At 37.6% G+C, this 22,176-nt stretch overlaps 1 protein-coding gene across 1 annotated transcript; it reads left to right on the top strand.

Annotated features, from left to right (window-relative positions):
- The first annotated feature begins 378 nt into the window (after positions 1 to 378).
- Positions 379 to 18,261, top strand: kifc1.L (kinesin family member C1 L homeolog). Its single transcript, NM_001087534.1, is given in 17 exon segments — positions 379 to 408; positions 2,936 to 3,043; positions 5,742 to 5,859; positions 5,937 to 5,996; positions 6,785 to 6,817; positions 7,298 to 7,514; positions 7,818 to 7,995; positions 8,229 to 8,396; positions 8,814 to 8,936; positions 9,863 to 9,979; positions 10,065 to 10,238; positions 11,108 to 11,275; positions 11,588 to 11,726; positions 12,818 to 12,957; positions 14,393 to 14,466; positions 15,064 to 15,139; positions 17,370 to 18,261. Coding segments are annotated over 16 exon segments (1,932 nt in total). The 5' UTR covers positions 379 to 408; positions 2,936 to 2,941; the 3' UTR covers positions 17,415 to 18,261.
- Positions 18,262 to 22,176: the final 3,915 nt, after the last annotated feature.

The raw sequence follows: 22,176 nt of genomic DNA, 5'->3' as shown, positions 1-22,176 counted from the left end.
TCTCTAACAGCTCGCTCTCCCAGCACAACCTTCAGTCACACGGATACTCCCTTAGACACAGAACATTTACGTGAAGATTATGCCTATAATGCCAAGTAACAACGTTTCTTCTTATAACTACAACAGCAAAAAGGCAGGTCATTTTTTTTGCTTTTGCAAAATCTCACGGTTACGTCAAGCTTTCGTTGTAGCGGCTGCGTCAGCACGTAGCTCCGCCCTACGTATTTCGTCAGGAATATTTTCTTTTGAAAGAGCCCTATCAGCTTCGCGCGGCCGCTGCTGCCTGTCACTATTGGTGTTTAGGAAAGGCGGGATTTAAGCTCTAAACACTGTAAGCAGAGTTTGAATTCAAACGGAACGCGGCTAGAGTAAGAGAAGCTGGAGTGTATAGCGGTGGTGTGATAGAAGGTATGTATAACATGGAAGGCCTGTAGTACTGGGATTCTGTGTGCAGTACGAATAACTAACGCGATATCTTGGCTATAGTGAGTCTGGTCAGTTTATGAACAGGCTGGGGGCATGTTGGAAAGACTAGTTAGGGGTGGGTGCAGTTGTAGGTTTGTTAAATTCCTCTCTTCATTCGCAAAACAGCCGAAGCAATTGCTCAGGTCGAGCAGAAGAACTTTAGGAACTAGGGAGCTTTCCACAGAAAATTAAATCAATGGGCGTAGACGCAACAATTCGCGCGTAGTGCGAGTGATTTGGCAGCGGTTTATACACTGAACCTACAGTCACTGCCCGACCCGCTACTTATTGAATCCACTTTCAGCTGGCGGGGCTGGACTGTCCCTCGTGATTGGACTGTACCATTCCGGCTGCTGCTCTAGTTCCCTTTCCCACGAGTAACTGCTGCAGTCCAAGCCACGAAGGGACTTTACACCTCTTGCTGCTATTCCCATTACTTATTAATAGATGTTGAAATCTGATGTCAGCAGTGAGTTACACAGAAACACCTCATGTACTTTATATCTTTATAAAGGAAGCCAATACCGTTTATCAGTGGTTATAGATCAACACATGTTTATAAAGTGACAACCTATTTCGCAGCACTATACATTAAAGGGGAACTCCACACAAACATAACGGCCTTTTTGAAAAGTAAACCTAATTTCAAGCAACTTTGCAATATACGTCAATTAAATATACAGACGTTTCCAGATATTTAATGGTTTGTAACAGTACCCTGCTCTCCTGATCCTTCTGACTACTGTTACTTTGTATCAACAGCCATCTGTCCTCACCCTGCATCCTCCAAACCCCACAATTCCCTGCACATGTGATTTCAATAAGGAACAGAATACCACAGTGCAATGCATTGTGGGTTATGTATTTCCTGCATTCTGTCTGTAAAGCTGGCCATAGACACACAGATCCAATCATACGAATCAACGTACCATCGGACTTTCCCATCTCCCGACTGCCACTAACCATTCAGATCCCAGTCTTACCATTCCTATCAAATAAAGGATTAAAACAACAGATCAGCCAATGTACTACCTTTGACAGCAATCGTACGATTGTCACTAGTTTTGTCAGACATAACTGTCTCCCACTGAAAATCGTACGATCGGCAATACACACAGATATTATTGGCAGACGACAGAAATTTTGTAACCTGTCTCCGATCGACCAAACGTCCGATCTCTGCCGGACGAAAAATGTCGGGACTATCCACATCGAAAATTGTACGAATCGTCAATTCGTACAATCGGATTGTTGCATCTATGGCCAGCTTAAGCTGTGGAGAGGTTTTTACAAACATCAGTGTTTTAGTCCCTCCTTCCCTGCCAGGATTTCAAATGATGCAGATGGAGAGGAACTGTTAAACAGCTGGATTTCAGCATAGAAAATTCAATCTATTTATACTTTTTGAAGAAACATAACTGTGATGGTTATATTGGGGGTTTCTGTTATGGACCTCTCTATCAAATTTTGGTTTGGAAACCTTGGTTCCCCTTTAAATAAGTTCATGCGTTGAACACACAGAATTCATGCTAGAGGTAAAGAGATTACACTTGTATCCAACTGATTAGTCTGTGGGTTGGACAGATGGCTACTGTAACAGGGCTATTGACAGCATGGCTACTTATCCCTTGTGTGCTGTCCTGGAATACTTTGGAATACTTTTTTTCCAGATGGTGTCTTTTCATAACCTAAATTACAGGGCATTGTATGTATTGTATACAACATGAATTCAATAAATAGGATTTGTGTTAAACTTCTTCCTAATTATGTCACTCAAAGATACGTGACATTTTACTTCTTTTAAACAAATCACCACTACATTGAGAACTTCTGTTTAAACAAGTATCTTCCTATCACCAGCTGTTCGGTTTGGGATAGGAAACGGCTTGTCGTACAGAAAACTGGTACTTTGCTATGACCTTTTTGCATCGACCAGAAAACTGGAATGGCTTAATTTTAGAACTTGTTCTGCGGACTGTAAGAAATCAATTATATTTTATTACAAGATCAGTTATGTCCAGGTTCTATTCACCAGTACAGGTATGGGATCCGTTATCTGGAAACCCATTATCCAGACTGGTCCGAATTACGGAAAGACAGTCTCCAATAGACTCCATCTTATCCAATTTTTTTTAAATCATTTTCATTGTAGTACAACAGTACCTTGTACTTCATCCAAATTAAGTTATAATTAATCCCTGTTGGAAGCAAAACCAGCCTATTGGGTTTATTTAATATTTGCATGGTTTTTTTTTAGCCTTAATGTATGCAATTATGGAAAGATCAGTTATCTGGAAAATTCCAGGTGCAGAACATTCTGGATAACAGTCCCATATCTGTGCTAAAAAAATCTGAATATTTATGCTAGCTTTGTGATAAAAAATTGTTTTACGATTATTCAGTTTTCTGAATGCAGCCATGCTTCTGTTTTGTTGGCTGTACTTAAATATTATTCTGTGCTCTTTCTTAGAGAGAAATGGACTCCACAGACAAAAAGGTCCAAGTGGCTTCCCGTTTGCCAGTGCCTCCGAAGAGAAAATATGTCTCTAATGATGAAAATCAAGAGCAGATGCAGAGGGTAACTAAAGAACAGTTTGTTCTGTTTGACTTCTTTTTTGGGTCTTATTTCATTTTTTTCCATTGATTAATAAATATATATATATATATATATATATATATATATATATATATATATATATATATATATATATATATATATATATAGTAACAAAAAAAAAAAACCCACTCACAGGACTTCAAAAGAAAGCCGCAAAGGCTGTGATTTATTGATCCGACGTTTCGGCTACAACTCTAGCCGTCCTCAGGAAGAAAATCTTCCTGAGGACGGCTAGAGTTGTAGCCGAAATGCCGGATCAATAAATCACAGCCTTTGCGGCTTTCTTTTGAAGTCCTGTGAGTGCGTTTTTTTTTGTTACTATATTATACTATTCGTTTACCAGCACCTGGAAGGTGTGCACCTCTTTGGACTCTCTCTCTCTATATATATCTATATATATCTATATATATATATATATATATATATATATATATATATATATATATATATATATATATATAATTGTTTTCCTAAAGGTAAATGAAAACTTTCTTTAGTTTTTCACCTGTCCAGACAAAGAACAAAACCAATATTCATAATGCATAGGTATCCATATAATCTGTCCAACATATATTTAATCAAAATTGGGCAACATGTTATGTCATAGGATTTCACTATGGATTTGCCCTATATACTTTCATAATGTTATCCTGTGAATTCTGCTTCTTTACAAGAATTATGATGTGCATGTCCATGTGCGCTCTGATAATTTGTGCGATTCATCTTCAAAATCAGAAATGCACAAAGGGAGGTTCTCCACTAACAGATATTCAAGTCTGCCAGGATTTCTGGAATGTTTGTCTATCTTGCTTATTTGGCCTGCCAACAACTGTTGATCATTCAGATGTGTGTGTGTATATATGTAAGGTCGGACAATCTGCATTTATTTTGGCATGTAGGTGGCAGTTTATCCTACTTGTTTTTTTGTAAAATGTGTTTATTTTTTATTTGCTTGGTGCCCGGTTGTTCATCTTTGAGTTTACCTTTAGTATGATGTAGTGTGATATTCTGAGACCATTTGCAATTGGCTTTGTTTTTTATTGTAGTTTTTATTAAAAAAAAAAAGCTATTAAAAAATATAGACCATTTGAAAAGTTAATGTTGAGTTAAGATAGGCAAACCCGGGAAATTGAAGCTATTCCATGTTTTGCCTTTGTAAAGGTGGCCACACAAAGGGAGATCCGCTCGTTTGGCAATGTTGCCAAACGAGCAGATCTCTCCCAGATATGCCCACATGAAGGTCGTTGGGCCCTATCAGAATGGAGGCAATATGTGCAGTCGGATCACGGAAAAGCATAGACGAACCAATGTGGCCGCAATCAGACAGGGTTTTTTTACCCTGCCCAATTGACGTTTGGCAGACTTTCGGCCAGATGTCCATCGGGGAAGTCAGTCAGATGGCCCCACACAGGCCAATACGCTGTCGGCTTGGTCTGTCGGTAGCCTTTGGGTAGCTAAAGAGATTCAAAGTACACAGGTAAATTGCCCTGCATAATGGACAATTTAAGATATTTACAATATTTTTTGTTTTGTATGGAAAAAAATTGAAGCAAAGAGCCAATTTTAACAATTCCTCTTAAGAAGACTGACCCCATCTGTTAAATGTGATGCATACAATTCTGCTATCCCTAGTTTTTATCTTTTAACAGTATGACAACTTGTGGTTATAAGAGAATGACCTCTTGTCTGACTTTTTATTTTGTTCTTGTTATCCCTCTTTAAGCTAGGTCAGCCCTCTTTTTTTTTTTTTAAAGATTTTATTTATTAAGTTTCAGGGGAGGGGTACAAAAGAAGAAGGGGGAAGAAAAAAGAAAAAAAAAATACACAACTTACGGTTCAGTTCCAGGTTACATATTACTCAAGGTTTTAAACCCTGCACATTCACAAAAGCACAGTAGACACAGTGTACATGTAGTGATTTACTATGGCATTGCCCCTGCAATGTAAGGAAAGAGGTCTCCTAACTAGCAACAGAGTTAGCAGGGCATATCAACTAGGTTGACTAGGTCAGCCCTCTTAATTGTTTTTCATTTTAGTTATTCCAATATTTTTTCATCTCTTCCCAGAAATATAAAAGGACATAATGTTCTTCGGGGAAAACTGCATGGTTAGTTACTAACAAAGTAAATTGCATTGTTTACTTAGCTGAGCAATGATCCCAACAAAATCGCATATAATATTTGTTTATCTTGTTGGCTTTGTGCTCTGTGTGGAAAGAAGGTTGTTTTTTGGAGGCTGAGCACAGATTGTTGGGTTTGCTTTCATTATGCAATTTATAACCAGGATTGGGGCTGAATAAATTAGATTAGTCAATTCAGAGGGTGATGTATCATTTTGAATTTAGTTAATAAAATGTGTTCTTCAAGCTGAATAAAATGAGTTGCCGTTTCTACCAGGTGCATCCCTTATTCAGCTCTTTCCTATTAGTTAGAGATGTTTCACTTTAACTTGCTCTGTTCTGCTGTATGGCTATCATTAGATGTGTGTACAGTACATTTAGTGAAGCCTGTCCTAAAATCACTGCATAGTTTTTAAATTCTCCGTTCCAAAGCATTCCCATTTTGGTAGTTTTGTGCTCCTTTAAGGCAGTAATAAAAACCATGAACTATATATTGCCATTGATTAACCACACCTGTTACTTTTGTCTTTTGTGTTTTAGAAGCGTCTCAGATCCTCCCTAGAGTCTGAACTTCCCGCAGTCCGCGTAGCAGCGAGCATTGCTACCTCTAAACCCCGTGCAGCTCCTGTTGCTGCACTACCAAAGCCACAGGTGATAGGTATGTGCTGGCGTGTACTAAGTTATGGTTTGGTTTATTTATGTTCTAAAACATAACCAACGATTGTTTTGTTACAGGTCGACAGTCATTGGCAGTAATGCGTCCAAAGAACAGTGGTCCAGGGATCACCTCAACATGTATGTTATAATCTGAAGTCTAAGTAATTTCTAACAATTGGTTCTTTAAGATTTTTTTTTTTACGCAAAATACTGTCTTGAAATGCTCTGTTTAAAGGAGCTAATATACTATCACTATATACATTTATATTGGGATTTTTAAGCGATGAAGTGGATGCTGCACCCTTACTGTTACCCTTTTAACAACCAGAGTGGCAGTTATCTAAAGATTTCAAAGAGGCCGTTCACAGATTTTTTTTTTATGGGGGGGGGGTGTTACATGTCCTTTAAGGCCACACTGCCTTTCATGGAACACTGGTGAGCGACAATATGTCTGTCATGAAATGCTGCAGGGCCTTATTGTGCCTGTCCTGAAATGCTTGTGAGCCACTCTGCTTTTGTCCAGGAAATTATATTTACTTCAGTTTTTTTAATTGTCTAAACCTTTCTAAATAAAAAATATTGTCCTTGTCATCTTTAATTTCAGTAAAACATTTAAAAATTATTAGCAAAAATAGTGCTCATTGGATAAATCATGTATAAGGGGCATTCAAGCAAAATCCTATTTCCGAATGTGTGTGTTTAATGAATATATACTATAAAGTTGCTGAGTGACACTTGAAATAAAAAAAACTGCATAAATTTCCCTTCCCACCAGGGGAGGCGATATTGTCACATTTTGGATAATAGATCCCATATCAGTATTTACTTTAAGCCTATTAGGAGTTGTAGTTGAGAAGTTGTATGTAAGGCTTTCATTTGGTTATGTATGTAGTGAATTAAAAAGATTTTATGATTTATATTTGCAGCATTTTCTGGGAAGACTAAGGTGTCCTCATCAGGTATGTTCTCGTGTACTTTGTTTTCTTGTTCTGAACCATTTAATCACACTATGTTTTCTGTGTGTTCTTTATCTTACACATTTCAGTAGCAACAGTACCTTGGGTGATCCTGGTTCTTTTTTTCAGATCATTTTTCACTTTTTAATGCAAATTGGTGGGTGAATTTGAAGAATTCAATGCATACTATGCCTTTTGACCGAAATTACTGTGCCCTAGTGATCCAAACTCTAGTAATACATGTGTTGGTTCGTTACAATTAACATGCTATAGTAAGATTTTGCAATAGTTGCCCTTAGTTGACAACAACCCCCCCCCCCCATCAAAATAATGTGGGTTTGGGTACCATTTTCAGCACATCTGTTGCAGTAATTAGAATAAGTGGTATAAAACAGGGATGCCATAGCCTTTTAAAGTCTTACTATATCTATATTGGATATGGCAATATCATTTGAAGTGTTCTAATTTGTCCTATCTTCTCAGTTACTCAGCCAGCAGCCATTGGCGCTGAAAAGAAGAAGCGTGCTGCTTGGGATCTTAAGGGTCAGGTCAACGACATGAGGGATACAGTGTCCAACTACAAAGGAAAAATGCAGAACCTTACAGGCGAAAATGCACGTCTTCTGAATAGCAAAGAAAAGCTGCAGCGGGAAGTGGAAGTGCTGGCATCTGAGAACTCTAAACTAAGCCAAGAGAGATGGTTAGTCCAGTACTCATTACTCTGGAACTGCCAAATGTAGTTGCACATGGGTTACATGCATGTTTCCAGTTTCCACACTGTCCACATCTAGTCTGTTTTATAAGTTTGGCATAAAACATAAATAATTACACAACATAAACAATATATATTTCATTTTGATTTATGACCAATTCAGATAAATGTACTATTCTGAAGAAGAATTTCTAACCATGTCAGGTAGTAGTATAAGATTACTTCTGTCCTTCACATCAAGTTTCTTACTTGTGAATGTCTGTCACTCAATATGGCTCATTTTCTTTATAGTACTCTGGAATCCCAGCTTAGAGAAGTGCGGCAACAGGTATCCACTTTTGAGCGTGAAGTGGCTCGGCTCACAGAGCTATGCCAACGGCAGGAAAAGGAGCTTTCTTCACATACAAACACTATTGAGGAACTTCAAGGGGCCAATGCAATCCTTACTAAACAGCTGCTGGACAAAGAAGTAGGTTGTGCTATACCATTGAAGGGGATGTAACACCCCCAATTTTTTTCACATTATTTAGATGAAAAGCAATATTTTGAAAGAACGCTCTGAAAGGCCTCCATCACCTTTATAAGTGTGTTAACCCTAAGATTACATAATGATTTTAAAATAAAGCTGCAATGCTGAAAGCCTGGTATTGGTTGTTTAAAACTTAATGGTGTGTGTTTTTTATTTTATTTTTTTAACTGCAGGTAAAACTTGATTGTGTTTCTGGAGAAAACACTAGTTTAAAACACACTGTAAACGAGCAAACAGATGAGATTGCTGCCTTAAAAGTGTGTCTTGCTGAGAAAGATACTGAAGTGCACAGTCTTGATACAGAGCGAAGACGGTTACATAACTTGGTGCAGGAGCTTAAGGTAAATATATATTCCTTAGCAGTTCGGATTTCCACCCATATGTAATATATTAATCTGATCAAGACTCTTATTTATTTTTAAGACTGAAAAATCTGTCTGTTTAGGATTAATGCAGCAGCTTGTAAATACTCTGCAGCAGTTTAATCCTTGAAGTGTTATTGCTGCGGTGGGTTCTGTCCCCTTTGTAACAGGTGAAATGTTACCTTTCCATTTCTGTTGTATGGCGAGTGCTGTGACACTTAAGATTGCCAGATCTTTAATGTGAAATTCAGGGAACACCGATAAGTGTGTCCAAAGCACACGTGTATTTTTTTTCATAGAACTTTACTGTTTATATGTCTGTTGTGAAGGAGCATAACTGTAACTCAGGGATAGGTTTCGCTATATTTTACACCTTTCAATATTTAATTTTTCAAGGGCAACATTCGTGTTTTTTGCCGAGTAAGACCAACGCTAACGCCAGAGCGAGAGTTGCCAGCAGGACACATTTCATTTCCCAGCAATGATGAGAAGGCGATCGTTTTATCCAAGATGGAAGAGGTAGGCCAAGTCAACATGTTGCATTTAGACAGTGTTTTATTCTTATTGGGATCTTTGATTCTGAAATATTGCCTCTCGCAAAGGCACTCTATGCACCAAACACCAGCAGAGCTTTATTAATTTCATAGCCATTTGAGTGGGTCTCTTTAAAGACAGAGCTGTCATCAGAATTCTACTTTTTCTTTGTTGTTGATAAAACTGAATTTTATTTGAAAAGTCATTACGAAGTTAAAAGCAGATTTGTTTCCTACATCCTAGCACTTTCCATTTTGAGCCCTGGCTTGGGTCAGGGATATTTCTAGGCTCAACCAGAAAGATTTTGCAAAAAGCTGCCTGAACAGAGGCTGAACAGTTTGCTGAGCCACATAGCTACTCCTGCTGCCAGCTCTATGTTTGGCAGCATGGGACTCCAAACTGAGAATGCTTAAAATCTGTTGATTAAACCTTTACAAAAACACAAGTACAGGTATAGGATCCTTTGTCGGGAAACCCGATATCCAGATAGCTCTGAATTACAGAATAGCTGTCTCCCATAGACTCCATTTTATCCAAATAATCCAAATTCTTTTTCTCTGTAATAATAAAACAGTAGTTTGTACTTGATCCCAATTAAGATATAATGTAATCCTTATTGGACGCAAAACCAGCCTATTGGGTTTATTTAATATTTAAATGAATTTCTAGTAGACTTAAGGCATGAAGACCCAAATTACGGAAAGATCCATTATCCGGAAAACCCCAGGTCCCGAACATTCTGGATAACAGGTCCCATACCTGTAGTTGAAGAATGGATTTTCAGCAAATCTTAAACATAATGAAACATTGTAAATAACAGAGAAAACCCTAAATGTAGTGTTTTGTATTTTGAACCTTTACAAAAATGTTAAATGAAAAAAATAAACATTTTTGTATTTCATTTATTGCAGTCTCACATAGGGCGAGAGAAAAAAGACGCAGTTAAATATGACTTCAACTTTGATTGTGTCTTTCCTCCACCTTGCAGTCAAGAATCTGTATTTGAGGAAATCTCTTTGCTGGTTCAGGTAAGAACTGATGTGTTTTAGCCTTTTCTTCTCTATTTATGATTTACAGAGCTACATGCAATTAACACATTTCCATTTTCTTCAGTCTGCACTAGATGGTTACCCGGTATGCATATTTGCATATGGCCAGACCGGAAGTGGCAAGACCTACACAATGGAGGGGCCTGAAGATGTTACTGATGATAGTATGGGTATGATTCCCAGAGCCATCCATCAGATATTCAGCAGTGCAGAGGAGCTAAAGGCAAAAGGCTGGCAGGTAATAGCAGTTCAGTGCTTGCTTTTTTTTAATTTATTTATTTCTTTAAGATGCATAATACAACTCCCCTTGTTGTGCACATGAGTTCAGTAAATTACTGTAGATTTTTATTTTGACTGGTTTTAGTCAAATAAGGAGTAGGTATAGAAAGAAAGGGAGTGGGGAAATACACGCCACCATAACTGGAGTATCAGAAGTGTGTGGTATCACATTTTATAACACATATTCAGACTCTTATGTAGGCAGACTGGGCTCATTATGCATACAATTAAAGTACTTTCTCTGTGTGACCTTGTATTCCTACAACACTAAAGATTGATTAGTCTTAAAAGAATTGTCCATTATGTTCGCAGTCTTAAGGACCTACGGTCATTTTTTATTCAATTCTTTCCCTAAAAGGGAGCCAGGTATCCCTAAAATCTTCTGTCTAGCTGTATTAGCAGAAAGTTCTTCTAATCTCACAATTGTTTTTAACTTAAGCAACCATTCCCTAGGTAGGAGGTTTTTGGTATATTTAACCCAGGCAAATTGTGATCTCTATAAATAATGTTAAAACTCTGTAAAGGTTATAAGAAGGCTTGGTCAGGTGCTTGCCCTTGGAATATTAGATGGGTGCAGGGCAGCATAGGTGCTACTGTATGTGTGTCAACAGATGAGCAACAGCAGGGAGGGTGGGGAGGTAGTTGTGAGGAGGAGTAGATGTGGCGCTTCATTTTAGGATGGAGCAATGAGGATGTTTGAGTTATGAACATTTAAACATGACAGAATATGCTATTCCTGCATTACAACTAACTGCTGCATTTACCTATTTTCCAGGGAATTGTGCCATAAGGTGTTATATATGCTAAATTCTTGTAATTTGTTTTTAGTACACATTCACTGCAAGTTTTTTGGAAATATATAATGAAACCATAAGAGACTTGCTTATAAATCGCCCAGATAAGAAGTTGGAATATGAGATACGCAAGGTTAATTCAGCAAACATGCTACTATACGTCACCAACCTACGATATGTGAAGGTCTCCTGTGTGGAAGAGGTAAGAATTAAGCATTGGGGGGGGGGAGGTGTTTTAAATCTTACCTTTTCCCACTTTAAGCCAAACAATATCACTACTGCATTTCTTTTCATTGCCTGTCATTTCCACAGGAAATTCTTTGCCAATGGTAAGCTGGTTAATGCCAATGCAAACAGTATCACAGTGGTGCCCATCTGTTACCACCACTATTTTCCATAGGCAATGTTTCATCCTTTGCATTGCCAGAACAACAGTGCTCAAACACCATGTAAATCATAGGTCTAATTGCAGACAGAAACCTTTAATGAGTATTTTTGATATTTCTTTTATCAGGTGCATGAGCTTCTCAAGATCGCAAAGGCCAATCGATCTGTGGCGAAAACTGCTATCAACGATCGATCATCTAGAAGTCATAGTGTCTTCCAGTTAAAAATAGAAGGAGAAAACAAACAGAGAGACCTTAAGACTTCATGTGAGTTGTTTTTTGTTTGTTTGTTTTTTTTCTAATAGAAATGAGGATGGTACTTAAGCTGTAGAAAAAAAGGAACCAGGCAAAGTGTCCATACACTCAATCAATCTATAATGAGATGTCCCAGGTGTAATACTACCGATTCCAAGCACTTTTTGTAGGGGGTGTGGTATGTCTGTGTGACCAGAGGCAAACAAACTAAACATCACTATATACAATGAACAAAATAAAAACCAAGGCTTTTCCATCAAAGCTCTGCAATCCCAATAGGAGCTCACAAGTGTATACTTGAAAACTTGGATCAACGCATGGTTCAGTGTAGCGTGAACAAGAAGACAGAATAGATCAGAGAAGATTACAGTGAAGAGTTTTTTATAAACCGATAGGAATAATAAATACAACTTAAACTTCTGTGTCAAAAATGCATACAGTATGGTATAAACTGGCAATTTGTGCCGGTTCTTCCGGCAGGATCAGCATTTTCTTCTACACTGAACGTTGAAGGGCAATGTATACATTTATTCTACTTAAACCTAAATATAGTCTGCTTGTGTTAGGTATATATTCTAACACATACATGTTGTTAATCTGTAATTCTCATTATCTTGTATAGTTTCCATTTGATCTTCAGTTTACCCATTGTCTCACTGTGGAGAAGAAAGTAATTTTAATCAGACCTCCCTCGCTGTTAAACCCCTTGTGTAATGAAATTCTCACTAAGCCCTAGACAAAGACAGAAACCAGGGAGAGACTGAGACACATTGTATAGAAAGGGTAGAGTACCCTTAAAGATCCATTTGTTTGGTAAGGCCCTGTACCAACAATCGGAATCTTGGGGACAGAGAGCCTCATTGGCTTTGGACAGTCCTTGCCCAATGGGATTTTCAGACCATATGTTGACATGGCCATTGTCTGGCAAAGTACTGCATGCTGGGTAAAGGGTAATGACAACACTTTCTGTACAAGCAGTGTTAATTTTTCTTGTGTCCGTTGCTCCTTTTAAAAACCGTTCAAAGTATTTTAAAAACCTCTTTAATAAAGGAGGCAAAGTCTTGAAATCAAGTGGTTGAGCTTTATTATTTTTGTGTCCCTAGCTATGATTAGTTTGATTGATCTGGCTGGAAGTGAGCGCCTTGATCGTTCTCTATCAACTGGAGACCGACTAAAGGAAACACAGTGTATTAATACATCCCTCTCTACCCTGGGGATGGTCATTACATCGCTCTGTAACAAGGTAAGCAAAACTATATTTATAAAGGTTTGTGGATGGGGTGACAGTAGGGATGCACCGAATCCACTATTTTGGATTTGGCCGAAATACCGAATCTAAATCCTAATTTGCATATGCAAATAAGGGGTTGGAAGGGGGAAAATTTTTTACTTTTTTTATTGTCAAAAAGGTACGCAATTTCCCTTGCCCTAATTTGCATATGCAAATTTGGATTCAGCTGGGCAGAAGGATTCGACCGAATCCAAATCCTGCTGAAAAAGGCCGAATGCATCCCTAGAAAAAAGCTTTTAAAGGAGTTGTTAACTTTCCAACACTTTTTCCAGTTTAGTTGGCTTCAGATAGTTTACCAGAATAAAAGACTTTTTCTAATGACTTTCTATTTTCTAATAATGAAGTGTAATTTTTCACCTTCTAAAGCGGCTCTGAGAAGGGAGGGTCGCTGTAAACTGTTCCAAATTAATACATTTAGTTGATACATTTCTTATCTCTGTCCCTGCTGAGCAGAATCCCTGCGTTTCATTAAAGGCAACTGTTAGAATTGATACAATAGTTGCTAATACTCCAGAGCTGCTGCTGAGAAATGTATCAACTAAATGTTGCAAAATTGTAACAGTTCAGAATCTGCACCTGAATTACTGAGCTGCCAGACTCAAACACCAGAGACAGGAAAGTATTTGTCAGTTTCAAATGCAACCCTCTATTGTCTACTGAATGCACAAAGTATAAGAAAATTCAGCATGTGGTGAAACACAAATGCTATAGCAAGCATCTCTGAATGCTCATGAGTACAACCAGGCAGACTATAATGGAATCAATTAGCTGATGGGTTTAGGTGTGCTGAAATGCATAAAAAGAGCCTGTTTGTAAGAAACCTTAGTCCTAAATCTGACCTGACTTTTGCCTGAAGAGAGAAACCGATTTCTGAGAGGGATGGTGAAGATTTACTTGAACATTTTTTAAATGGGACATTTTAATTGATTAAGAAATATTTCAATGAGATGAAGCTTATATTACATGTTCATGTTTGCAATTGTTGCCCTTTTAAGGTGCGGTTCTGTTACCACTTTTTCCACCATCTGACCTGAGTTCAGCTCCCCCTGAATCTGCCTAGGAACACACTAAGCAGTGAACAAATTCTAATCATAGCATTGTATACCAGATTCTCTGATAATACTGTTTAAAATGTTGTCAGATGTCCATTAGGATTCTTAATGGAAGTTCTATGCTTTAAACTGTATTTGCAGTCGAGAATCTGGTACATGCCAGGATACAGGGCTTTTTTCCCACTTTAATTTCCCTAACAATCAGATAGTGGTTAGGAAATAAATGAGGTAAGTGGGAAGAGGTCAGTCTCTAAAATGTGTCAATGTAGAGCAATGGTCCCAACAGACGAGTAAAATTGAAAATGTATGTGACTTCTTATACTTTTCTTAAACAGGACTCCCATATTCCGTACAGAAACAGTAAGCTTACGTACCTGCTGCAGAACAGTCTGGGAGGAAATGCAAAAGTGTAAGTGTCCATGGCTGATTTGTGTTGACTTGTAGAAATATTAACAGGAGAATCTGGTCTGAATTCTAGTGCCTTTATTTATTTTTCTTTTTATACCAGTTAGTCTAGCATACTTTGTAAAACTGAACAATTAAAGACTTAGAAGTCTGGTGTCAAGTAGGTGACTAGGTTGGCAGCTGGACAGGGTTCTATAGAGGATACACTTAGTATATTTGATGAATAAGCTACCTAGAAAACTGCTTTTTGCACTTACTTAATGATAAACCATTATGCCATTTTCAGTGTCGTGCTTTCTGCCAAGAGATAATTGTGTTGCTAGACAGAAAAAAACATGCATTTATAGAAAATATTTTGGTATTGGTGTTATTGGCATTTAGACTGGCATTTCAGGTAGTAATTGTGGTCACTTTGAAGTGCTTAACCTATTGCCATCCTCAGATTTACACTATTCTTGTCCTGTTAAGTTTTTTTTTTTTTGCCTGTTCAATTGATCCCCCTTCAGCTATTTGATCCAGATGTTTTTGGGTTTGTTTTTTTTGTTTTGTTTTTTGTTCCTGTGAAAATAGACTGTCTAATTTTTTTTCTCATTTGTCATAGGCTGATGTTTGTAAATATATCGCCACTTGAAGAAAATTTTGCAGAATCTCTGAATTCATTGAGATTTGCCAGCAAGGTGAGACTATGAAGTTGATCATTTTGTCTGTCCAAGTGTAAAGGTCTGAATGGAGTAAAGACCTTTTTTATAGCCTATATTTAGCATGCTTGGTGACACAGGTTTCCTTTTACATTAATGGGGACACATTTGCTTTTGTTTGTGCTGAAATTGACTATTTGAGTAAGCCAATCAAATCTGTCAATTACAATCTACCCCCCAACTTCTGCATGGAGAGTGACAGGTGTCTAAGAGGATGATGGTAAAGAGCAACTTTATTATTTTATAATCGGTACAGAATTTAATTGATTATATTTAGAAAGTGTCTTATTTCAGTGAGATAGTTTATATTTAATTTTTGCAATAGAGCCCCTTTAATCACCCTCATTATGTAGGCAATAATTTGGGCAGCCCATATCAAGGCACCATTGTCACACCCCCTGCCCCTACTTTTTGGGGACTGCATATCTTTGGGGGTCTTGGAAAAGGAAAATGCATGGGGTGGTCAGCAGAGCAACGAACAGATTTTAAGACAATAGCACTTAATACATCTGTAGTGATCAGTTTCCTGAACTAATGGGAACTCCCTGTCTGTTTTACTGGTGCTTCACTCCAAAGCATTGGCCCTCTGAATTGCTTTGAACATTAAAGGGGTTGTTCACCTTCCAACACTTTTTTTTTTTTTTTTATTATTTTTTTCAGTTCAGTGGTTTTCAGATTTTTCACCATAAACAAAGACTTTTTCAATTGCTTTTCATTTTTATAGTTTTCCCAAAATTTAAGTTTAACGTTCCTGTCTCTGTTTCAGTCTTGCAGCAGCTCAGTGATCTATGAGTTCTGAACTGTTACAATTTGCTACATTTGGTTGATGCAATAAGTTGATACGTTTCCCAGCATTGTCTTTGGAATATTAGCAACTATTGTATCAATTCTAACAGCTGCCTAATGAAGGGATAGCAAATGTATCTATTTAAAATAGTTTGGGTTGTGGCACCCCCCCCCCCCAAGCTGCTTTAGAAGGTGAAAAATGACACTCTACAATACAATGTTAAAAAAAAAAATGGTCACAAGTAGAAATTAGGAAGTCTTTTCTAGTGAACAATCTGAAACCAACTGAACTGAAAAAAGGTGAACCACACTTTTTTTTAAATTGCTTCATTATGGGATACTGATAAAAATTGAATTTTCTTTGTGTGCATGTTATTTAATATATGAAATCTATTGTGTACATTTTATTGTGCTGCATTATATGTATCTCTCCTTAAAGGGATACTGTCATGGGAAAACATTTTATTTTTTTTAAAAAAACACATCAGTTAATAGGGCTGCTCCAGCAGAATTCTGCACTGAAATCCATTTTTCAAAAGAGCAAACAGCTCTTTTTATATTCCATTTTGAAATATGACATTGGGCTAGACATATTGTCAGTTTCCCAGCTGCCCCAGTCATGTGACTTGTGCTCTGATAAACTTCAGTCACTCTTTACTGCTGTACTGCAAGTTGGAGTGATACTCCCTCCCTTTCCCCTCAGCAGCCCAACAGAACAATGGGAAGGTAACCAGATGGCAGCTCCCTAACACAAGATAACAGCTGCCTGGTAGATATAAGAACAAAACTCAATAGTAAAAGCCAGTCCCACTGAGACTGATTCAGTTACATTAAGTAGGTGAAATAACAGCCTGCCAGAAAGTAGTTCCATCCTAAAGTGCAGGCACAAGTCACATGACTGGGGCAGCTGGGAAACTGACTGTCTAGCCCCATGTCAGATTTCAAAATGGAATATGAAAAAACTGTTTTCTGCACTGAAATCCAATTCTCAAAAGAGCAGTCTGCTGGAGTAGCACTATTAACTTCTGTTTTCCCATCACAGTATCACTTTAAGGTCCTAGTAAGGAATATGTCTATGGCTTTGTGTCAATAGCCTCCTCTTTAGACTATAGGGTGTGTGATAAAGATGTGTACATATGCATTAGTTTGTTTTCCCCAGTAACAGAAAAGAAATGCCCTCCCGTCCTACCCTTTCACAAAAGAGAGAATGTAGAATGATATAAAAAGCATCTTGCTCTTGCATTTTCCTAATTTGACTGTTGAAAAAGGCACAAAGTTTTCCCCGGTGCAGCAAACCCATCAGAAAGTATTTACTAGTCACCTGTTTAAAAGTAAACCGGTTATTCCATTTGGGCAAACTGGACCCCACTAATAAGACACTTTAATAAGATACTAACAGCATACCTTTTTTATTTTTTTTCAGGTTAACGAATGTGTTATTGGCACAGCAAGAGCCAACAGGAAATGAAATGCTGGACATCATTTTATACTATACTTTTTGTGTAGAAATATTTTTATTTAGAGACTTCTATGATATATGCATGGATGTATATACATATATGTAATGTATACTGACATATAAAAGACCTTCCTATTTTTTTATATATGTATATACATGTTATACTGTATATAACGTACTATCTGGAGAATTGTCTCGCTTCTCTAGCCTTAAAGGAACAGTTCAGTGTGAAAATAAAAACTGTACACTAACTATATTAAAAATATTTTTTTTATTTTGCATAGTTAGGCATAAATGTAATGTATAAAGGCTGGAGTGACTAGATAGCCAGAATCCAACTTCCTGCTTTTCAGCTCTATAACTCTGAGTTAGTCAGCGACTTGAAGGGGGGCCACATGGTACATTTCTGTTCAGTGAGTTTGTAATTGATCCTCAGCATTCAGCTCAGACTCAAACAATAGATATGACCCATGTGCGCCCCCCCCCCCCAGTCTCTGGTTACTGCCTGGTAACCAGTCAATGTAAACCAAGAGAGCTGAAAAGCAGGAAGGTGAATTCTGGCTATTATGTTACACATCCAGTCACTCCAGCCTTTATACATTACATTTTTGGCTAACTAACTATATTAGAAACACTTTTTATATTGCACGGCCTATTTACCCAGTTTTTATTTTTACACTGAACAATTCCTTTAAAGTTGGTTATCTGTACATTTCTATCATAAATTATGTATATATATTTTGGTTTTTGTGTGTTTTATACCCCCTTCCTATTTGTGTGTATATACATTTTTTTTTGTCAGTTTTTAAGAAAAAAAAGTTTTATATCTTTTAGTAAACCAGGCTGTGTATCTCAATATATTGTCTGTTATGCTGATTACTAGGCCAATCCCAAATCCATATCCCATATCATATTTGTAAAAACCATAAGCGTTGGATGTTAAGATCCATGAAAAAATAAATTTGTTGTCTGTAGTAAAAAAGTCTAGTACAACTTTTTTTTTTTAAAGTCCTGACTGTTTTGATACACAAACAGGCATAATATCAAGCTACATTTCTTATCTTACGTCAAATTGGAGACAGTACATAGTAACATAGTAAGTAAGGTTGAAAAAAGACACATGTCCATCGAGTTCAACCTTTTTTTTTTTTATTAACTACCTATCTGCCAGTTGATCCAGAGGAAGGCAAAAAACCCATCTGAAGCCTCACCAATTTGCCTTAGAGGGGGGAAAATGCCTTCCTGTCAATCGGACTAGTCCCTGGATCAACTTGGACTATGAGCTATTTCCCATAACCCTGTATTCCCTCACTTGCTAAAAAGCTATCCAACCCCTTCTTAAAGCTATCTAATGTATCAGCCTGTACAACTGATTCAGGGAGAGAATTCCACATCTTCACAGCTCTCACTGTAAAAAAAAACCCTTCCGAATATTTAGGCGGAATCTCTTTTCTTCTAATCAGAATGGGTGACCTCGTGTCAGCTGGAAAGACCTACTGGTAAATAAAGCATTAGAGAGATTATTATATGATCCCCTTATATATTTATACATAGTCATCATATAACCCCTTAAGCGCCTTTTCTCCAGCGTGAACATCCCCAATTTGGCCAGTCTTTCCTCATAGCTAAAATTTTCAATACCTTTTACCAGCTTAGTTGCCCTTCTCTGTACCCTCTCTAATACAATAATGTCCTGTTTGAGTGATGGAGACCAAAACTGTATGGCATATTCTAGATGGGGCCTTACAAGTGCTCTATACAGTGGAAGAATGACCCCCTCCTCCCTTGACTCTACCCCCCAGCTCAAGACCTTATTTGCCCTTGATGCTGCCGACTGGCATTGTTGCTACAGCCAAGTTTATCATCTACAAGGACTCCAAGGTCCTTTTCCATTATGGATTTGCCTAGTGCGGTCCCATTAAGGGTATAAGTGGCTTGGATATTTTTACATCCCAGGTGTATGACTTTACATTTATCAACATTGAATCTCATTTGCCAGTTTGTCAAGATCATGTTGCAAGGATGCCACATCCTGGATGGAATTAATTGGGCTGGATAATTTTGTGTCATCTGCAAACACTGATACATTACTTACAACACCCTCCCCTAAGTCATTAATGAACAAGTTAAATAAAAATGGACCCAATACTGAGCCCTGGGGGACCCCACTAAGAACCTTACTCCAAGTAGAGAATGTCCCATTAACCACCCTCTGTACCCGATCCTGTAGCCAGTTTCCTATCCACGTGCACACGCCTTCATTAAGCCCAACAGACCTTAATTTAGAAAGCAGACGTTTGTGGGGCACAGTATCAAACGCTTTGGCAAAATCCAAATAGATCACATCTACTGCCCCCCACTGTCCAGAATCTTACTTACCACATCATAAAATGCAATCAAATTCATCTGACATGACCTATCCTTCATAAAGCCATGCTGATTGTTGCTCATAATGCCATTCATTAGGACAAAATGTTGAATGTGATCCCTTAACAAGCCTTCAAATAATTTGCCTACCACAGATGTCAAGCTTACTGGCCTATAATTGCCTTTTTAAATATTGGAATAACATCAGCTTTTCTCCAATCCATAGGCACCATACCAGATGACAGTGAATCTGAGAAAATCAGAAATAAGGGCTGGTCTAAAACTGAACTAAGCTCTCTTAGAACCCGGGGGTGTATGCCATCAGGCCCTGGAGCCTTGTTTACATTAATTTGTATTAAAGCTTTTTGAATCATATCCTGAGTCAGCCACTGACTAGATTGAGCTGAACCATTCGTGCAGTTATTAAGTGAGCCTGTGAACCCAGACTCCTCTATTGTATACACTGAAGAAAAGAACTGATTTAACACATTTGCCTTATCTGTATCTGTTAGAACCATACTGGTATCATTATTTAATGGAGCAACACTCTCAACCTGCATCTTTTTACTATTAATATATTTAAAAAACTTTTTAGGGTTAGTTTTCACCTCCACCGCAATTAACTCTTCATTTCTTTTCTTAGCCTTCCGGTTTGCTGATTTACAACATTTATTACAGTGTTTATATTCATTAAATGCAGCTTCTGTCCCTACAGATTTGTAGTTTTTAAATGCCTTTCTTTTCTTTCCCATTAACTTCTTTACTTCTGTATTAAGCCACACAGGATGATTCTTAGAACTTCTACGTTTAGTCCTTAAGGGAATAAATTGAGAACAGTAATGATTTAATATCATAGACTGGGAATGGACCCATATGTATAAATGGGTATTTAATATACAGCTTATCTGAAAGAGCTGCAATATTATCAGTGATTGGACAGGGTACTGTGAGAGATACGTGAGTTGCATCTCTTTACTGCCTTTCACCAGGAAACTTTCTGTCAAGACTAATAATCCTATATGCATTCATCATTTTCCTTCCCAACACTGGCCATATGTGCTCAGGTTTTGGGAAGTAGGGTTAAAATCTGATAAACTGCTTGACCAAATTAACGTATGGTCAGCGTTACACAGAACTTTGATTTTGGCTCAGTTCAGTGTACAAATTAATTGTTTTGAATATATTTAGTTAGGCAAAAATTTAATGTATAAAGGCTGGAGTGACAATGTCAAACATAATAGCCAGAGCATTACTTCCTACTTTTCAGCTCTTTAACTCTGAGTTAGTCAGCAACTTGAAAGGGGGCCACATGGGACATAACTGTTTAGTGAGTTTGCAATTGATCCTTAGATTCAAAAACAACAGTTATGACCAATGTGCCCCCTCAAGTCTCTGATTAGTTACTGCTTGGTAACCAATAATTGAGCTGCAAAGCAGGAAGTTGGGTTCTGGCTATTATGTTAGAAATCCAGTCACTCCAGCCTTTATACATTACATTTTTGGCTAACTAACTATATTAGAAAGTTTTTTTTGTTTTGTACATAATCTTTTTACCCAATTTAAAAGATATATCTTGTATCTTTTTTAAAAAAAAAAAAAAAAACACACACACACACACACTCTCTCACTCACTCACTCACTCACTCACTCACACACTCTCTGACCTGGATGACTGAAAATCTTCATTTACACTGAACCATTCCTTTAATGGCAGCTGCTTGGTTAGCTGCATAGGGCTACAACTGTGGACTTAACACCTCTATCTTTATTAATGTTTTGCTCTCAAGAAGGAGCATACATCCTAGACTGTGGTGGGAACAGCAGTATAGTGAGGCAGAATGGCTGATTTCAATTGTTTTACAAAGTTAGCTCAGGATAGTTCTTTTTACAATGGCATGTATTCCCAATGGACTCTTCAGACATATATTTTGGTCTACATTTGTTCCTTCCCACTTTTCAAATGATACCGTATTGCTGCATGCTGTTCAGTGGCTGTAATTAAACTGGGCTTTATCCCCTGCACTACTGTGGGTCTTAAATGTTTTTTGTATGTTACAGAGCATGATATTCGGAGACCACTTACAATTGGTTTTAATTAGTTAGCACTTTTTCTCTAGTCGGCCTACCTCTGGAGGCAGGACAAAAAACTGATGATTCATGGCCCCTCCTCCTCAATATATCTGCTGGCTCCACCTCTCATTCTCTGTTCTTTGTCCTGCCTTTGAGGTGAAGGACAGATCTAATTTAATTTAAATTTATTCCCTTTAATTGATTCGGGGGAAGAAAAACAATCCTTACTAAATCCAGAAATCTCTAAGAAATTACTAAGGCAAATGTTAGACACTAGAAATTAGGGATGAGACCGTTCCCCTTTCTAAAGCAGACAAACTACTAGGGGGCCACA

This window comes from Xenopus laevis, chromosome 8L, assembly GCF_017654675.1.
Source record: "Xenopus laevis strain J_2021 chromosome 8L, Xenopus_laevis_v10.1, whole genome shotgun sequence".
NCBI lineage: Eukaryota > Metazoa > Chordata > Amphibia > Anura > Pipidae > Xenopus > Xenopus laevis.
Note: the sequence above shows the minus strand (reverse complement) of the source record. Positions and strands in the feature narration are given on the sequence as shown.